The sequence below is a fragment of the Amblyraja radiata genome, chromosome 6, assembly GCF_010909765.2.
Source record: "Amblyraja radiata isolate CabotCenter1 chromosome 6, sAmbRad1.1.pri, whole genome shotgun sequence".
NCBI classification, from domain to species: Eukaryota; Metazoa; Chordata; class Chondrichthyes; order Rajiformes; family Rajidae; genus Amblyraja; species Amblyraja radiata.
The window spans coordinates 48725771-48744946 of record NC_045961.1 but is presented as its reverse complement, the minus strand read 5'-3'; the positions used below and the strand labels follow the sequence as shown (position 1 = coordinate 48744946).

The 19176-nt window shown below is 44.1% G+C and overlaps 1 protein-coding gene across 1 annotated transcript in view; it reads right to left on the bottom strand.

Moving 5' to 3' along the window:
• Nucleotides 1–18397, bottom strand: part of ift88 (intraflagellar transport 88) — a 74031-nt gene extending 55634 nt beyond the window's left edge. The window contains exons 1-5 of the mRNA XM_033022737.1: nt 18284–18397; nt 17321–17413; nt 14275–14337; nt 4552–4608; nt 1894–1944 (exon numbers count right to left, since the gene is read on the bottom strand). Coding sequence (XP_032878628.1) covers nt 1894–1944; nt 4552–4608; nt 14275–14337; nt 17321–17404 — 255 coding nt within the window. The 5' untranslated portion in view covers nt 17405–17413; nt 18284–18397. The remainder of the gene's footprint in view (nt 1–1893; nt 1945–4551; nt 4609–14274; nt 14338–17320; nt 17414–18283) is intronic.
• Nucleotides 18398–19176: the final 779 nt, after the last annotated feature.

Here is a 19176-nt window from a genome sequence, read left to right as displayed (position 1 = left end):
GTGGGAATAAATGGTTACTGTGAATGGGACCCAGAACTGAAGCTGATGTAAACTTATAATGGCAACGAAATTGATGGATGTAAATCGAGAGGGTTTCAATGGCAGGGAGGAATATACTAAAGCTGTAAGAGACGAGGAATAACAAGACTGTGACTCAAGCAAACACCAGTTTGTATCTGGTCGGTGGAGCCAGCATAATATCTTTTGGTCTGAAGAAGGGTTTCGGCCCGAAACGTTGCCTATTTCCTTCGCTCCATAGATGCTGTTGCACCCACTGAGTTTCTCCAGCATTTTTGTGTACCTAATATCTTTTGGATATTGGATGCCCAGTAATAATGAATAAAGCTAGGAAGGCCCAGTCCACCTACTTCACGACCTCTTTGGAGAGTGCACTTATTGACCCTTGGAACCTTGCTACCCCATATAAAGGAGGTTATAGATTGGTTAACTGAGTTAAAAAATGACTTGGATAGGAAGACCGGCAAACATTGGAACAAGTAAAGAAATCTGGGAAGTACAGTCATCTTCACAGACTGCACTCTCCCAGCCATAGTGAGAGGTGAAAGAGCAAAGTTTTAGAGACAATTTATATTTTTACTTTTTGCTGTTTTTTTGCAATAGAAAAGGCTCATAATGAATCTCAAATAAACTAATTTCATGAAGTTTCATTTCCAGTAAAGGCAGATCAGGAAAAAACATAATGTAAATGGACTTGAACTTATTTCGACCATGTGGTTTATTTCACAATAACATTTCAAGAATTATGAGATCACAGGTTATGGACATCCAACTTATGTGCAACATGTACATACAAAGAAGCATTTGGGAGACTGGTGTAACGGATTTGCTATCTGCTGTGTGGTTTCGGACAGCTTTTCTTGACATTAGTTTAAATTTAGTATTTTTGGGATGAACCTAAGAAGAATACATTCTAGTTAACATGTTAATGGGCTTTTGGATAATCCTATCAAGAAACACATGGTCCAGGCAACCAACAACATCCTTTTTAAAATCAACAAAAGCAGTTAAGACCTCATCTACAGTATAATCGTATAAAGGAATATCATTATGAAGAAGTTTGAAGAAGTGTCTCGACTCGAAACGTCACCTATTCCTTCGCTCCATAGATGCTGCCTCACCCGCTGAGTTTCTCCAGCATTTTTGTCTACCTTTCATTATTAACCTGAGATGAGCATGGGCTAAATTTGTCGATATCAACTTTATTATTAAGAGTTGCAGATTAAGATTTAAAATGCTTCTCCAAACTATCTATTCTGATGGGACAACTCACTCTGCAAGCATTTTTTACCATGTGAAGACTTAATTTGTGGTCTCATTACAGAACCCAGCCCTAGCCTAAGGGGGTATTGTACTGTTCCAAACCTGAAGAACTAACTGCAGTCCAGGACTTACTGCTTTAACATTCCCTTCACGCTGATGAGTGTTTACAAATTGTACTATTTCTAATAGTCATCCTGAATTAAGATTGTAAATAAAATCGTTAAAGGAACCAATATAAAAAAATTAGGTTAATCTACAAAAATAAATAGTAGATTTCAAAATTATTTCAATTAAGACATCAAAATCTAGATCCAGCTGTTCAAAACGGCTTGTAAGCACTGCATTCCCAGCTTCTAATTGGGTTGGTGTATTAATAAAGTGTTGACAGCAGAACATAAGCATTAAGAAGATACTGTGTTTAAAATGAAAGAACAATACATAATTTACTGAAACAAGTTGCATTGACAATTAGATATGATATACATTAAAGGAAACTGAACATCAAAATGATAGCAATATATCCAGGAAGAATGATTATTATTGTATTAGAATCCAGATAATCCAGAAATGCCACGTCCAGTAGAAAATTAAAAGAGTTGAGATCTATCTTACCGAAATAGCCCCAGTTGCAGGCCTTCCCATAGAAGACAATGGCGCTCTTGCCTGCAATTTGAAAACTACTTGTTAAAATACACTTAATATAATCAGTATTTGATAAAATACAAGTAAATATTTAGATAATGTTAATAGATTTATATTGCAGCTTCACATAATCTATTATTGGCTAGTGTGAGGCACGGTGGGAGAACAAAGGGGGACCTGGCGTGGGGGGATCGTCGTGAAGAACAATGGGGACCCAGCATGGAGGGACCGCTGTGAGGGACGGTGGGAGAACAAAGGGGGACCTGGTGTGGGGGAGGGGAGGGGGCACTGTAGTTTAGAATCCTCTGCCTAGGGGATAAGCCTGTGTTTGTTTGTTTGTTCATATGTTCCGGTGAAGGCGCTGTGCACACGACAGCCAGCCAACAGTCGCTTGTCTTTTTATTTTTGTTTTCACTTTTAATTTCAAGTTTTTGTGTACCTTGTGTGTTGTGACTGTCGGCAGACCAATTTCCCTCCGGGGATGAATAAAGTTTTATCAGATTCCTCGGTATTGTAAGGTGCCCTTAGGTTCCAAGAGCATACCCATCAAACAATTAAACGCAAAAGCTAATTTAGAGGGAGAGGCAAGGCTTTGCATAATGATGAAGGCAAATACTGAAGATGGAGGGGCAGCAATGTAAGAAGTGTCTAGAAAGAGAAGGATGAATGTACTTGCAAGTTATAGAGTATACTGTGCTGAAGTGAGGACTGATGTTTTGGAGTCAACTACACAAGATAAAACAAGGGTGTGCAAAACACAGTGGGAACTGGACAAATGCACCATGGCTCTTAATTTTCTCTATTTGGATGAGACAATTGATCACCTTTGGACTCCATGCCTCCATTTGGGATAAGTATTTAAATACAGGTGTGTAAATTGGATTGGACCAACTGACGTTAATTGTTCAAGAAACCTAAAATTGCTGTGTAAATGAAATGGCCACATTAAAAAACACTGAGGTCTCCCATGCTTTCAAAGGTACATCGCGGCACATCTAAAAATTAAAATCCAAACTTAGATTTAATCCATCAGCCTAATCTGACTTTTTACCATGACTAAGAGTTGAATGAACAGTGTATTCTAAGCAACCAACATCTATTCTTGCCTTAAAATGAATAATTTCCCTGACATATACATTATATCGCAGACAAGGTGCATTGTTACTGAATTTTTTAAACCAATTAAAGGTTATTTTCATTATTTATGTCCCATTATTCTACAATGCAAGTTGTTCATTTTATATTATACATAAACAATTTCAATCTATGTAGCCAGTTTTACACTAGATTAACTGGCATCTGATTGTATTCGCAATGAAGATCAAGTCTAAAAATAGAGCCTGAAAATATTGCGAAGAATAAGATGTCAAGATCCACTGGCGATGCCACTTGATGCAAGATCCAGGTTCACTCAAAAACTAAAGCTGCATTCAGCTATGCTTCATGGCTAGAAGACAAATGTAGTCCAGCTGAGATTGGAAGACAATAAGCAAGTTCGGTATTCCGAAAAACCCAAAGAATCATGGGATTTGTCAAAGGTCACTCGCGATAAACATTCTCGGCAACTTTGCTGCTGCATGTGTACAGACCTGCGTTTCATCCGTAGTCAGGATCGAATCCGGGTCTCCAGCACTGCAAGCGTTGTTGAATTGCTACTGGACCGTCCCCATCCCCTCCCGAGTGAACCATCCCTGTCCGGGGACGACTGGAGATATCTGGGGTGACCCTGGACTGAAGGGACACCGGCCCGGAGCAGTGGGGGCCCAGGCTTACAGCCAGCGGGGAGAAGAAACGCTAACTCCAGCTCAACTCTGCCTGTCCCTCCGGGTTAACCGACAGCCCTGAACTGACGGGGCACCGCTCCGGAGCAGTGGAGTTAGCACTTCTTCTCTGTGCTGGCTGTAAGCCTGGGCTGCCACTTCTCCGGGCCAGTGTCCCGTCAGTCCAGGGCTGTCTGTTAACCCGGCGGGACAGGCAGAGTTGAGCTGGAATTAACGCTTCTTCTCCATGCTGGCTGTAAGCCTGGGCCGCTACTGTTCCGGGCTGGTGTCCCGACAGTCCAGGGTCACCCCGGACATCTCCGACCGCCCCGGACAGGGGTGAGACACTTGGGAGGGGATGTGGATGGTCCAGTAGCAATTAAACAGCGCTTGTAGCGCTGGAGACCCAGGTTCGATCCAGACTACGGATGAAATGCAGGTCTGTATACATGCAGCAGCACAGCTGCGAGAATGTTTATCGCGAGTGACCTATGACCTGTGCATGCACAGTCGGAATATCGAACTTCGCTTATTCTTAATCTCACATCTTTCAGTGAGATTAAGAATAAGCGAAGGAATCTGAAGGATGTGAGCTTAATCTCACATCCTTCAGAAGCATTAGCATAGACTTGCAAATAAATTACTCACAGATCCTTAGATTAGATACAGCAACAGTGGTGGTAGGGCAAGTGATCACAGACATATAGAAAGTAGACAATGATCTTTAGGATAGTTTCTGTGAAGTATTGTACTATACTATTGAAATAAAATATTCTTTGCATAGAATACAGCTAAAAGTAGTTAAAAATAACAATATCTTTTAACATTTTTCAATAATTGCAAACTATTCCAGAGACTTTGCACATACCGCCATATTTCCGAAGGAACGTGTGCCTGCTGCTGTACTTGGTATTTTTGCAGTCACCTAGAAAGCAATTGTTAAAACCTATTTGTTAACCACAGGTTTCAAATGTTGTACAGTGCCCTCCAGAATGTTTGGGCCAAAGACATATCATTTATTTATTTGCCTCTGTACTCCACAATTTGAGATTTGTAATAGAAAAAAATCACATGTGGTTAAAGTGCACATTGTCACATTTTAAGAAAAGGCCATTTTTATACATTTTGGTTTCACCATGTAGGAATTACAGCAGTGTTTATACATAGTCCCCCCATTTCAGGGCACCATAATGTTTGGGACACAGCAATTGACTCCAGTATCTTTCCCACCACCGAAGTCAGGCTAACTGGCCTGTAATTCCCCGTTTTCTCTCTCGCTCCTTTCTTGAAAAGTGGGACAACATTAGCTATCCTCCAATCCACAGGAACTGATCCTGAATCTATTGAACATTGGAAAATGATCACCAATGCGTCCACTATTTCTAGAGCCACATCCCTGAGGACCCTGGGATGCAGACCATTAGGCCCAGGGGATTTATCATCCTTCAGTCCCATTAGCCTACCCAATACTATTTCTCGCCTAATGAAAATTTATTTAAGTTCCTCTACCCCTCTAGATCCTCTGTCCTCCAGTACATCTGGGAGATTGTTTGTGTCTTCCTTAGTGAAGACAGATCCGAAGTACCTATTCAACTCTTCTGCCATTTCCTTGTTGCCCATAATAATTTCACCCGTGTCTGCCTTCAAGGGACCCACATTTGACTTTGCTACTCTTTTTCCCTTAACATATCTAAAGAAGCTTTTACTGTCCTTCTTTATATTCCTGGCCAGCTTCCCTTTGTACTTCATATTTTCAGCCCGTATTGCCCGTTTTGTCTCCTTCTGCTGTCCTATGAAAGTTTCCCAATCCTCTGGCTTCCGGCTACTCATTGCTGTGTTATACATCTTTTCTTTTAGTTTTATTCTATCCCTAACTTCTCTTGTCGGCCACGGTTGCCTCCTACTCCCCTTAGAATAGGAGAAAGACTAGGGGCTGAGAGTTCTCTTATACCTGCATTAATGAGGCATATAAACACACCTGAACAATTACAACACCTGTGTAGCCATGTGTCCCAAACATTATGGTGCCCTTAAATGGGGGGACTATGTATAAACACAGATGTAATTTCTTCATGGTGAAACCAAAATATATAAAAATGACCTTTATTAAAATCTGACAATGTGCTCTTTAAACACATGTGATTTTCTTTCTATTGCAAATCTCTAATTGTGGAGTACAGAGGCAAATAAATAAATGATGGGTCTTTGTCCCAAATATTATGGAGGACAATGTACAATGATGATATCAGTTTATTTCTAGAAACGGAACAATTACATTCTTATTCACTGCAACTTTTACAAGCTTATTAATGCAATATCACAACAAATAAATATATAATAATACAACAAATTAATTATCTAGGCAACTGGACCATATTAAATCAAAAAGCAGAAATACTTGTGCAATCAAAATCAAAGTCCATAAGAAATGTTTGCTACGGTAGGGTTGTGCAACGTGATTCAAGAGCATGATGGATGTAGGGAAATAGCTGTTGTTGAATCTGGAGGTCATGGGTTTCAGGCATCTGCACCTTCTTCATGATGGTGGCAGCGAGACGAGAGATGATACTAGCTGCCTTTTTGAGGCAGCTCGTGTTATCTCTCTTGATACGAGGCAGCTACCTTTATGAGGTAGCTCCTCCAAGACATCCCTTTGATGATGGGGAAGTCAATACCTATGATGGACTGGGTAATTTCCTCCATTTCTGCAGCCTCCTTTGTTCCTGGGCATTCAAGTTACTGAACCAGACTGTGATGCAACAAGTCAGCATGTTCTTTACAGTACACCTGCAGAAATTCAATAGTTTGGCAACATGCTGAATTTCCTTAATCTTCCAGGAAAGAGGCACTGATGAGTTTACCTTGTGATACATCATTTGCCAGGCCCAGAACAGATCTGCAAGGATATGCACGCCCAGGAACTTGAATCTGTTGACTTATTCCACCATCCACCCATTGATGAAGACATAAATCATAGATCCTCAGCTTTCGCTGTCTGGTCAACAATCAGCTCCTTGGTCTTGCAAATTACAAGCGTGTTTTTGGGAGGAAACCACAGTATTCAGAAAATACCCACTCGGTTACGGGGAGAACATCCACACTGGAGAGAGAGAGCACTGGAAGTCAAGATTGAAGCCGGATCACTAGAGCTCTATGGCAGCAGCTCTACTAACTATTGCACCAATCTGAAGAAGGATTTCGACCCAAAACATCACCCACTGAGTCTGAAGAAGGGTCTCGACCCAAAACGTCACCGATTCCTCCTCTCCAGAGATGCTGCCTGTGCCGCTCAGTTACTCCAGCTTTTTGTGTCTATCTACTAGCTATGATACTGTCCCACTCATTGTTACATGAGGAAATTCTGAAGCTCATCAATGCAATGCAAAATGGGCAAGCTTTCCTAGAGGCCAATATACAATGCATTCAGAAAGTATTCCGACCCCTTCCTTTTTCCACATTTTGTGACGTTACAGCCTTATTCTAAAATTGATTAAATTCATTTTTTGTTTATCATCAATCTACACACCATACACTACCATAATAAAAAAACAAAAACAGGTGTTTAGAAATTTTTGCAAAGTAATTATAAAGAAATAACTGAAATATCACATTTACATAAATATTCAGACCCTTTACCCAGTACTTTGTTGAAGCACCTTCGGCAACGATTACAGCCTCAAGTCTTCTTGGGTAGGACGCTACAAGCTTGGCACACCTATATTTGGGTTTCTCCCATTCTCCTCTGCAGGGGAGGGGGCGCCGGAGGAGGGAGATGGCAGCCCTGCCAGCAGTCTGTTAGTTTTTTTTCATTCTTTTTGTTATTTTCAGCGTTTGTTTAAAGTTTGTTTTAATGTTCTTCTGTTTGTTTTATGTGGGGGGAGGGGGGGGCGTCGGGGGAAACTTTTTTTTCTCAGGTTCTTACCTTCCCGGAGATGTGATCAAGTTTCGGATCACATTCTCCGGGCTCTGCGGCCAACTAGTTGAACGCCTCGATGCGGAGGGCCCGAACGCTGCCGGCTATGGGACTCAAGACCGTCCCGTCGACGGGGGGGGGGCACGAAGCCCCTGACCGAGGATGAACAAGGGAAGGACTTGGAACTTTATTTTCGCCTGCCATCGCAGTGAGGAATGTGTAGGAGTCACTGTGATGGATGTTTATGTTAAAACGTGTTTATTTGAGTCTTTCTTTCTTAAATTGTATGACTGACCTGGCCAGTGAATTTCACAACACTATGTCACTGTGGATTATGCCCAGAAATTCCTGCCATTGCTGTTCCACTGTCATTCCTGCTAGGATCCCTTTCCAGTCTACCTTGGCCAGCTCCCCTCTCATACATTCATAGTCCCCATTGTTCAACTGCATCACTGCCACTTCCGATTTAACGTTCTCCTTCTCAAATTGTAGATTAAAACAAATCAAATTATGATCACTACCTCCAAGCGGTTCTTTTACCTCGAGTTCTCTTATCATATCTGGTTCATTGGACAATACTAAATCCAGAATTGCCTTTTCTCTGGTCGGCTCCATTACAAGCTGCTCTAAGAATCCATCTCGGAGGTATTCTACAAATACTCTTTCTTGGGGTCCTGAACCAACCTGATTTTACCAGTCTACCTGCATATTGAAATCCCCCATCAGCATAGTGGCATTACCTTTGTTACATGCCAGTTTTAACTCCTGCTGCAACTTACACCCTACATCCGGGCTACTATTTGGGGGTCTGTAGATAATACCAATTAGTGTCTTCTTGCCTTTACAATTCCTCAACTCAATCCTCAGTGACTCTACCTCGTCAGTCCCTATGTCTTCCCTCGCAAGGGACTGAATTCCATCCCTTACCAGCAGAGCTACCCCCCCTCCTCTGCCCACCTGCCTGTCTTTTCTCCAGGATGTATAACCCTGAATATTAAGTTCCCTGGCTCGATCCTCCTGCAGCCACGTCTCAGTAATCCCCACAATGTCATATCTACCAACCTCTAACTGAGCCTCAAGCTCATCTACTTTACTTCTTATACTTCGCGCATTCATATACAATACTTTTAATTCCTTATGCATCTCACCTTTCACATCGATCCCTATTACACTTGGCCATAATCTCCTCTCCATTTGTGAGCTTCCTTTCCCGTTAATTCTGGGGTCATTAACTATCCCTTTCTCTCTTTCCCTTTAACTCCATCCTTGACTATCCCATTTGACACCCCACCCCCCTTATTCAGTTTAAAACCACCCGTGTAGCAGTGGCAAACCTGCCTGCCAGAATGCTAGTCCCCCACCTGTTAAGATGCAATCCGTCCCTTTTGTACAGTTCCCCCTTACTCCAAAACAGATCCCAGTGATCTAAGAATCTAAATCCCTGCCCCCTGCACCAGTTCCTCAGCCACACATTCAGGTCCCGTATCTCCCTGTTCCTGCTCTCGCCAGCATGAGGAACTGGAAGCAAACGGGAGATAACCACCCTGGGGGTCCTGCTTTTCAGCATTTTTCCGAGCTCTCTAAAGTCACGCTGCAGAATATTCAACCCCTTCTTTCCGACATCGTTTGTGCCGACATGCACTACCACTTCCGGCTGTTCACCTTCGCCCTTGAGGATTTTCAGCACTCTGTCCGTGACATCCTGGATCCTGACATACACATCATTAAGGTAAACGCACGGACCACTACGTTCTTACAACGTGTTTAAATGTTTCAATTTTTAACTTCAAGAGTACATTTTACTCGGGGAAAACTTTAAACATGTTTGAATTTTTTCAAGAGTTAACAAGTTTCACGTGTACCTGTCGTTAGCGCCACTAGTCGCAAAGTTGCGTCCACGAGTTCCGACGTTCCCGCTATGTTAATTGTACGTGATTACCACGAGTTAAATTTGTTTTAAACTCGGGGCACCTCGTGGGTCAGCCCGCACCGTGAGACAGGGGTTTAAGTGGGTAGAGGAACTGAAATAAATTTTCGAGAAATAGTATTGGGTAGGCTAATGGGACGGAAGGATGATAAATCCCCTGGGCCTGATGGTCTGCATCCCTGGGTCCTCAGGGAGGTGGCTCTAGAAATAGTGGACGCATTGGTGATTATTTTCCAATGTTCAATAGATTCAGGATCAGTTCCTGTGGATTGGAGGATAGCTAATGTTATCCCAATTTTCAAGAAATGAGCGAGAGAGAAAACGGGGAATTACAGACCAGTTAGCCTGACTTTGGTGGTGGGAAAGATGCTGAAGTCAATTATTAAAGAGTTAATAATGGGGCATTTGGATACCAGGTCAAGATGATGCTGGACAGACTGAAGCCAGGGAAAGCAGTGGGGCCCGATGACACCAGCCCAAGGCTACTGAAGACATGCTCTTCAGAGCTGTGTAGTATCCTAACACACCTGTTCAACCTGAGCTTGCGTCTACAGAAGGTCCCAAGGCTGTGGAAAACATCTTGCCTGGTACCTGTCCCAAAGAAGACCCATCCCACTCACCACAATGACTACAGACCAGTAGCGCTCACCTCACATATTATGAAGACATTTGAGAGACTTGTCCTCTCCTACATCAGGACTAGTGTGTCAACTCAAATGGATCCTTTACAGTTTGCATATCAGCCTAACATCAGTGTCGATGATGCCCTCGTTTACATGCTGCAGAGGGTGTACACACATTTGGACACTACTGATGCATCTGTAAGGATTACATTTTTTGACTTCTCAAGTGCCTTTAACACAATTCAGCCCCGACTGCTAGGGGAGAAGATGGAGAAGATGAAGGTGGATCCATTACTGGTACTGTGGTGTTTGGATTACCTTTCCCTCAGACCACAGTACGTGCGCCTACAGAACAATGTCTCAAGCACCATCTTGAGCATCACAGGGGCTCCACAAGGAACTGTGCTGGCTCCATTCCTGTTTACCATCTACACAGCGGATCTCCAATATAACACCAACAGCTGCTTTTTGCAGAAATTTTCGGATGACACAGCTGTTGTCGGCCTCATCAAAGGGGGCAATGAGGAGGAGTATAGAGACATAATAAGCAATTTGTGGAGTGGAGTGCACACAATAACCTCCATCTTAACACCACAAAAACCAAGGAGATAGTTGTGGACTTCAGGAGGGGGAGGAGGAGGACTCAACCAACACCAATCACCATTAAGGGCACTGAGGTGGAGGTGGTCGCCAACCACAGGTACCTTGGTGTGCAGCTTGACAGTGAGCTGAACTGGAAGAGTCATATGGAGGCGGTGTACAGGAAGGGACAAAGCCGACTGTATTTTTTAAGGAGGCTGAGGTCATTTAACATCTGCCAACCCCTACTGTGCAGTGTCTACCATTCAGTGGTGGCCAGTGCTCTGTTTTTTGCTGTGGCCTGTTGGGGAGAAGGCGCCCGCATAGCGGACAAAAACAGACTGGCCAAGCTGATCAGGAAGGCCGGCTCAGTGGTCGGGGCTGAGCAACGAACGGTCCAGCAGGTGGCAGAGGCCAGAACTCTGAACAAACTGGGTTCAATAATGACCAACCCCACTCACCCACTCCATGCCCTGAAGGTGATCAAGAGCAGCATCTTCAGTCAGAGACTGATTGCACCAAAGTGCAAAACTGAGAGACATAGGTTGCCCAGTTGCACGGTTGCCCAGCCAGCAGTTGTCCTGTCCCTTCATCTTTTTTTCTTATTTTTAGTTAGTTTAGTGTTTTGTTTTAGGAGTTCTAGCTTTTTTTTATGTGTGGGGGAGGGGGGGGGGGAAGGGGGAAACTAATTTTCAGGGTCCCTACCTGGTCGGAGATGCAGCTTTTCTCCGGGCTGCACTCTCGACCCGTCCTCGCGGCCTAACAGCGGGCCTGGAGCGGCGTTTCCTGAGGGGTTCGCCCAGAACCTCGGCATCGGCATCGGCGGCACCGGTGGCGGCATCGGCGGGACCGGCATCGGCATTGGCGGAGCTGCGGGTCTGAGGATGGCGGTGCAGCGCTGGAGCGCCATTGCGGGGCGGGCGGTGCCTTGCCTGGGTCGCTGAGCTGGAACTCCGGTGAGCTGGGTCCGTTGCGGAGCTGCGGGTCTGTGGAGCGGCTGTGGGCGGCGGCGCTGAACTTTCCATCGGGAGCCTGGGATTTCCAGTTGAGCTCCATTCGGCGCGGCCTTGTCGGCTCCGGAAGCCACGGTCTCGAGTAAGGAGGCGGCCGTTTCCAGGGTTCCCAGGCTGCTGAGAGGACTCTCCCGACGCCGGAACAACATCACCCGGCAAGAACGGCCTGGAACATCGGGCCTCCGTAGAGGCAACTGTGGAGGCCTCAATAGGCCCGACTATGGGGGAATTGGGGTTGGGGACTGGACTTTGTGCCTTCCCTCATAATGGGAACCATTGTGGGGGGATGTTTTCATGTTAAAGTTCTTTAGTATTGTCATGTTTGTATTCTTTTTTATGTGCTGCATTGGCATAACAAATTCCACCAGCCTGGCTGTGTGGTCATTAAAATAATCAATCAATCAATCTTGTATACCAGCTGCTATAAGGTTATATAATGCGCATAAATAACTGCACTTTTTTTTCATTCATTGTATTTTAACTTGTATTTTAACTTGTATTTTAACTTGTATTTTAACTTGTTAAGTATGGAAGCTATTTGAGGAAATGTGTGGTGTTATGTCTGTCTTGAAGCTGTCGTGGCACTGTAATTTCCTGTAAAGGATTATTAAAGGTATAATCAATCAATCAATCAATATAAAATTATTTAATGGACTGGACAAGCTAGATGCAGGAAAAATATTACCAATGTGGGGCAAGTCCAGAAGCAGGGGCCACAGTCTTAGAATAAAGGGGAGGTCATTTAAGATTGAGGTGCGAAAAAACTTTTTCACCCAGAGAGTTGTGAATTTATGGAATTCCCTGCCACAGAGGGCAGTGGAGGCCAAGTCACTGGATGGATATGGGGAGAAGGCAGGCACGGGTTATTGATAGGGGACGATCAGCCATGATCACAATGGCTGGCTCGAAGGGCCGAGTGGCCTCCTCCTGCACCTATTTTCTATGTGACAATAAATGAACTTATGAACTTATGAGATCCCCTCAAGCTCTGTCAGGTTGGATGGGGAGCATCGATGCACAGCTATTTTCAAGTCCCTCCAAAGATGTTCGATCAAGTTCAAGTCCGGGCTCTGGCTGGGTCACTCAAGGACATTCACAGACTTGTCACGAAACCACTCATGCTTTGTCTTGGCTGTGTGCTTAGGGTCCTGTTGGAAGGTGAACCTCCACTCCAGTCTGAGGTCCAGAATGCTCTGGAGCAGGTTCTCATCAAGGATCTCTCTGTACTTTGCTCTGTTCTAGTCTCCCAGTTCCTGTTGCTGAAAAACATCCCCACAGCATGATGCTGCCACCATCATGCTTCACCGTAGGTATGGCATTGGCCAGGTGATGAGCGGTGCCTGGTTTCCCCCAGACGTGACTCTTGGCATTCAGGCCAAAGAGTTTAATCTTGGTTTCATCAAACCAGAGAATCTAGTTTCTCATGGTCTGAGAGTCCTTTAGGTGACATTTGGCAAACTCCAAGTGAGCTGTCATGTGCTTTTTACTGAGGGGTGGCTTCCGTCTGGTCACTCTATCATAAAGGCCTGAACGGTGAAGTGCTGCAAATAGAGTTGGCCTTCTGGAAGGTTCTCCGATCTCCACAGCGGAATTCTGGAGCTCTGTCAGAGTGACCATCGGGTTCTTGGTCACCTCCCTGACCAGGGCCCATCTCCCTCGATTGCTCAGTTTGGCCGGGCGGCCAGCTCTATGAAGAGTCCTGGTGGTTTCAAAGTTCTTCCATTTAAGAATGACGGAGGACACTGTGTTCTTCGGGACCTGCAATGCCGCAGAAATTGTTTTATACCCTTCCCCAGATTGTGGCTCGACACAATCCTGTCTCGGAGGTCTACGGACAATTCCTTTGTCTTCATGGCTTGGTTTTTGCTCTGACATGCACCGTCATCTGTGGGACATTATATAGACAGGTGTGTGCCTTTCCAAATCATGTCCAATCAATTTATCACTGGTGGACTCCAATCAAGATGTAGAAACATCTCAATGATAATCAATGGAAACAGAATGAACTTAAGCTCCATTTTGAGTGTCATAGCAAAGGGTCTAAATACTTATGTAAATGTGATATTTGTTATTTATTTTTAAATACTTTGCAAAAAATTTCCTAACACCTGTTTCGCTTCTGATAAAAAAAAATTATCCATTTTTAAAATAAGGTGTAACGTAACAAAATGTGGAAAATTGAAGGGATCTGAATATTTTCTGAATGCACTGTTTTAATAAACTAGTCTAAACTAGTCTAAAAACAACCCACACAATCCTGGAAATACACATCAGATTAGCTCAACTGTGGGAAGAGAAACATACTTTATCACTGATTATTTCCAGTTTTATTTTTGATTTCTAACAAATACTGGTAAATTGGTGAATACTGTTTTTTTTCCTGTGATCTACATTGTTTCAACAGAGGAATCTTGGAAGTTACCCAATTCATTGGTAAACCTGGTCAAAAGATACAGGAAGGGAGGCAAAGATTTCTACTTAACTAAATGAACTTCAACAGTCCACGTAAACATAATTATTCCTGTAATTCACTTACTGGTGGTCTCCTTCCATGGCTAGTCCTCAAAGCTTGTTGAAAAGCCGCATCATTCTCCAGTTCCTACACACAATATAATTTATTTTTTTAATGTTCAAGGCCATGAACTGACAATCATGTTTTTGAGCAAACATCTTTGCACACAAAAACAGTACACAAAACAAAAGAATCTCTAGATCAGGCAGTATCTAGATCAGAACTAAGTATTCTAATAACAATAAGATTGTATATGCAATGATCTTGTATATTTCAATTACTCACTTCAACTTTTCATTTTACTCTAGAAAAAAGGTAAAATGCGATTTACAATGCCCCATTTGCCAACTGTTGACAGTTACATTTAAAAAAATTAAAATAAATGTTTACATTTGAATAATCTTTAAATTCGTCATAATAATCTTTTAAATGCACAACACTAATCCAAAATTAATTATAAATACATAATTACATGGTAAAATGTGACAGTGCTTACCGTCTGATTGTGTTCAGAAATGTGGACAACTACATGGAAATAAGAGCGTTTTGACTGCCACGACATTGTGGACTCTTTTGCACGAATGCCAAATTGGTGAATTTGTCAACTATAGTCTGTTGCTGAATCATGGAGGCTAGTAATGGAAAACCAACTTCCCAGAATTTATACAGAGAAAAATCTGCTTATGGAAACCTGCTGCAGAATTCACTTAAAAATTCAATGGAGTTTTTAAGGTTACAAGAAAGGTTGGAGTTTGGGGAGTTACACCTTTCTCATTAATTGTGTTTGTTGTGACATTTTAATGATTTAAAATGTGTTTTTACATATTTTATGCATTTTATTCAAAGTGTACCTTTTGGAAATATTCAATCAACTTTAAATAGGTTTTAAATAGAATAAACTTTAAATTAATGGAAGCACTTTAAAATTAATCTTTGTAAAGGCTTTCTTTGGTGTTTCCAGGATATGATTTATTCTGGCCTACCCGCGTAAACAATTAACATGACACAAGTCCTGCATCTAAGCTGAGCCTCAGTGAACAGGACTAGATGCTCTCAATCATCAGGTTCATCTTTCGTGCAGCATAATTGCATATCTCGGCAGCATCACAATTAGCAAGTTCTTAGCTAATGTTTATTGATAATGTTGCATAGCATGTTAAAGTTGCCTTTCACAGTATTGTAAAAAATATTTTTCAATCACATGTTAAAATACAGACTTATCCAATACAGATAAATAACTGTTCAAAGCACTGATTTTCAAATAGCTACTTGACCAAGTGGGACCCGTTGGGGCACGTCCCCTCAACGCGCGGTTGCAGGAGGGGAGGGGGGGCGGCCTGCGGCGTCACACACACAAACTAACCACCCCCCCCACACACACACACAACCCCCCCCCCCGATATTATATTAATATTATTAATTTGTTCCTTTTCCCCATCCCCCGCTCTATCCACTCACGCATAGGCCCCAACTGCATAAGTGTTGCTAGAGAGAGGGGGAGGGGTGGAGAGGGAGGTAGAGAGGATGGTTAGAGGGGGGGGGGGGGCGTGGCGTCACAGGGGAGAGTTGGTTCCCGAACGCAATACTCCACCACTCACCCGTAGGTCACAATACTCACAAAGGGATTGGGAGGGGGTAGAGGGAGTGGGAGGAGGTAGAGAGGGAGGGGGAGGGATAGAGAGGGAGGGGGATAGAGAGGGAGGGTAGAGGGAGAGGGGCACAGAGGGAGGGAGGTAGAGACCCCAACCCATCTGCCTCCGCATTTCCCTCATCCTCCTCCCCTCACTCCCATTCCCTGCTGCAGCATCTACCCAGGTCGTAGAGCAGCCCCAGGGTCTGGAACTCAGCCTGGTTCTCGTACTCAGCCCGGCCCTGGCTGTAACTGCGGCCGTCAACTCGGCCGCCGCAGTCTCCAGTCCTGGCCCCGACCCAAACCCCGAGCTCGGCCCTCACTCCTGCTCCAGCCCAGGCCAAGTCGCTGGGCTAGGCCCATGGCAGCAGCCTCCCCGGGCGGGCGTCAACCCAAGGACCCCGAGCGAGGCCGCGGGCGGACGTGGACCCAAGGACCCCAAGCGAGCGACGGACATGGACCCGAGGACCCCGAGCGAGGCCGCTGGCGGGCGTGGACCCGAGCGAGGCTGCAGTCGGGCGTGGACACGAGGACCCGAGCAAGGCCGCGGGCGGGCGTATGTGAAACGGGTGCCGACCTGAGCCATGGTGTCCGCCCACCTCATTGTGACGTCAGAATGAAGCATCAAGGAGTGCATCAAGCAGTGAGACTGAAGGGCCTGTCCCACGAGCATGCGGCTCCATGCGGCAAGCGCGACCTAACGGGCCGGTCCCATCAGCATGCGCCTGCATGCGGCAAGCGCGACCTAACGTGGTCGCTTGAGCCGTACGGCCTCGCGGTGCCGGTCCCACTTCGATCGCCGGAGCCGTATGGAGTTGTGCGGAGCTGGTCCCGACATCGCGCGAGGCTCCGAAAAACTGACCGTGTTCTAAATTTCCGCGCGGCAACCGCCTGCCGGCCCGCACCCGCATTGAGGCCGTACGCACCGCCTCAACGCCGTACGCCCGTCAGACTTCGCTCGAACTTCACATCACTCACTCAACACCCGTGCGGATGGCGTCGAGGCGGCTGCTGGCTTTAGGTCGTGCTTGCCGCATGGAGTCGCATGCTTGTGGGACAGGCCCTTGAAGCAGGTAGACCGTTGGGTAGGTGAAGCGTTTGAGGAATGTTCTGGAAATGCAGCCCTCCCCCTGATGTCACTCGAAGGTCTTGGAATATTCTGTGTGTGAAACGGGCTCCGAGCCGAGCCACCGTGGCCGCCCACCGCATTGTGACATCATCAGTTTTAAAAGGGAGTTTTTAAATTTTTGTTAAACTTTAATCAGCAATAAGTCATGAAATAAAGCATAAAATCTTAAGTGAAGCTGTTCACTGCTTAGAGAGGAAAAATGTCAGAATATGTAAAAAGCTTATTGTTACCGCGTAGTTTTGTGAAAATAAAAAGACACATACATATACACACATACAAGATGAGAGTTTTAAAGTTATATAGATAGATACCTCTGTATCAAAAGTTGGGTTATAGTCATTGTATCCTGAATACAAATCCTCTTCATCTAGTGCTGCCAAATGTACGTGCTCCATTATTCCACCCTGTGAAACAAACACAGATAGTTAAAACCAATGTTGCAACCAATGTAGTATTTTCTTGCACATTAAGCTTGTCAGTGAAATTTATAGGTATACTTTATACCACTTCTTCCTTGTATGTTTACATACTTGGCTAATAAATTAATTACAATTAACATCTGATTCTGGCTAGTCTCATTATCCCCCAAAATTTCATTCTGCAAATCATTTTTGAGGTGGTGCAAGCTAGGCAACATTCAGACTGAGAACACTTGTCATAAGCAAGCCTTTTAAATGTTATCAGTAAATTTTCTGTGGTGTTATTCATGGTTAGTTATACGATATTGTTTTGTGAAAATGTGTTACTCTTAGAGTATGACACAAGGGAACAGGCATTAATTGTGAGCAACGTATTATTAAATTATTATTAAATTTCAACTGTATCTCAGCTGGTGCAATTCTCACCAAAAAAATCTTTGACAAAATCCAATTTTGAAGAACAATAAGTTACCCCAGATATCCTTACATTAGTCAGGATATAAATTACAATATAATCAACACCAAACGAGATAAGCTGATCACCTGCTATTTATTTGTGGAAGCTTGTGATGCGTAATTTGCTTTTTATTATAACAGTAACCACCTTTCAGTGGGACTCTAAAGTGGTAAATACCCAGACCATATACAACCACTCACTAAATGTTTTTATTCCATTATATGGTGTTGTAATTTTCACAATTTATCCAATGCTGTGGATGTGGGCGCAATCCCACGGGCAGTTTTCTCTCCCCTGTTATAATCAGTCAGTGCCATTTCACGCAAATAAGAAAACCTGCCCCGAGTAAAGCTAAAGCGCCTATGAATGGACGATGCCACGTTAATCGTCGTAAATACCTCTCGGGTCGCTGGTGGGCGCCAACAGCTATACAGTTGATTCAAACCCGATTCAAACGTTCTCCGCCGAACGGCCGCTATCCGACAACAATCAGAGTGCGCCCCCTTCCCACAATGCCGAGCGCCCGCAGGTCGACGGACAGAGCAAGCATGGACAGAGCTGATTGGACGAGATGGAGGGTCGATTCCCGTGTCCCGATGAGAGGGCGGATATCATTGGCTGCGGGGCCGGGCGGGGCGGGTACGCGTGGTGTTGCCGTGAGACCGGTGAGTACACAACAAAGATACTCCTCTAGTATCGTTGGTACGCACCAGTATACACGGACTCATGCGGCGAATGGAGGGAGAAACAGGAGACGGCGGTTTTACATGTCATGGCAAGGAGCTGCAGATGCTGGTTTAAGCCAAAGAAAGGCACAAAATGCTGGAGTAACTCAGCAGATCAATGATGACTATTCGGGTCGGGACACTTCTTCAGGCTAATGGCGGGGGAGCTGGGAGAAAGTAGAGCAAAGTTCATAAATTATAGAAGCAGAATTAGGCCAATCGGCCCATCAATCAAGCTGATCTATCTTTCCCTCTCAACCCCATTCTGCTGCCTTCTCATAACCCCTGATACCCTTACTAATCAAGAATCTGTCAAACTCCAGCTTAAAAATATCCATAGTGGCAATGCTACAAAATTTAAAAAATCTATTCTGCTATTTATCTATCTATCTATCTATCTATCTATCTATCTATCTATCTATCTATCTATCTATCTATCTATCTATCTATCTATCTATCTATCTATCTATCTATCTATCTATCTATCTATCTATCTATCTATCTATCTATCTATCTATCTATCTATCTATCTATCTATCTATCTATCTATCTATCTATCTATCTAT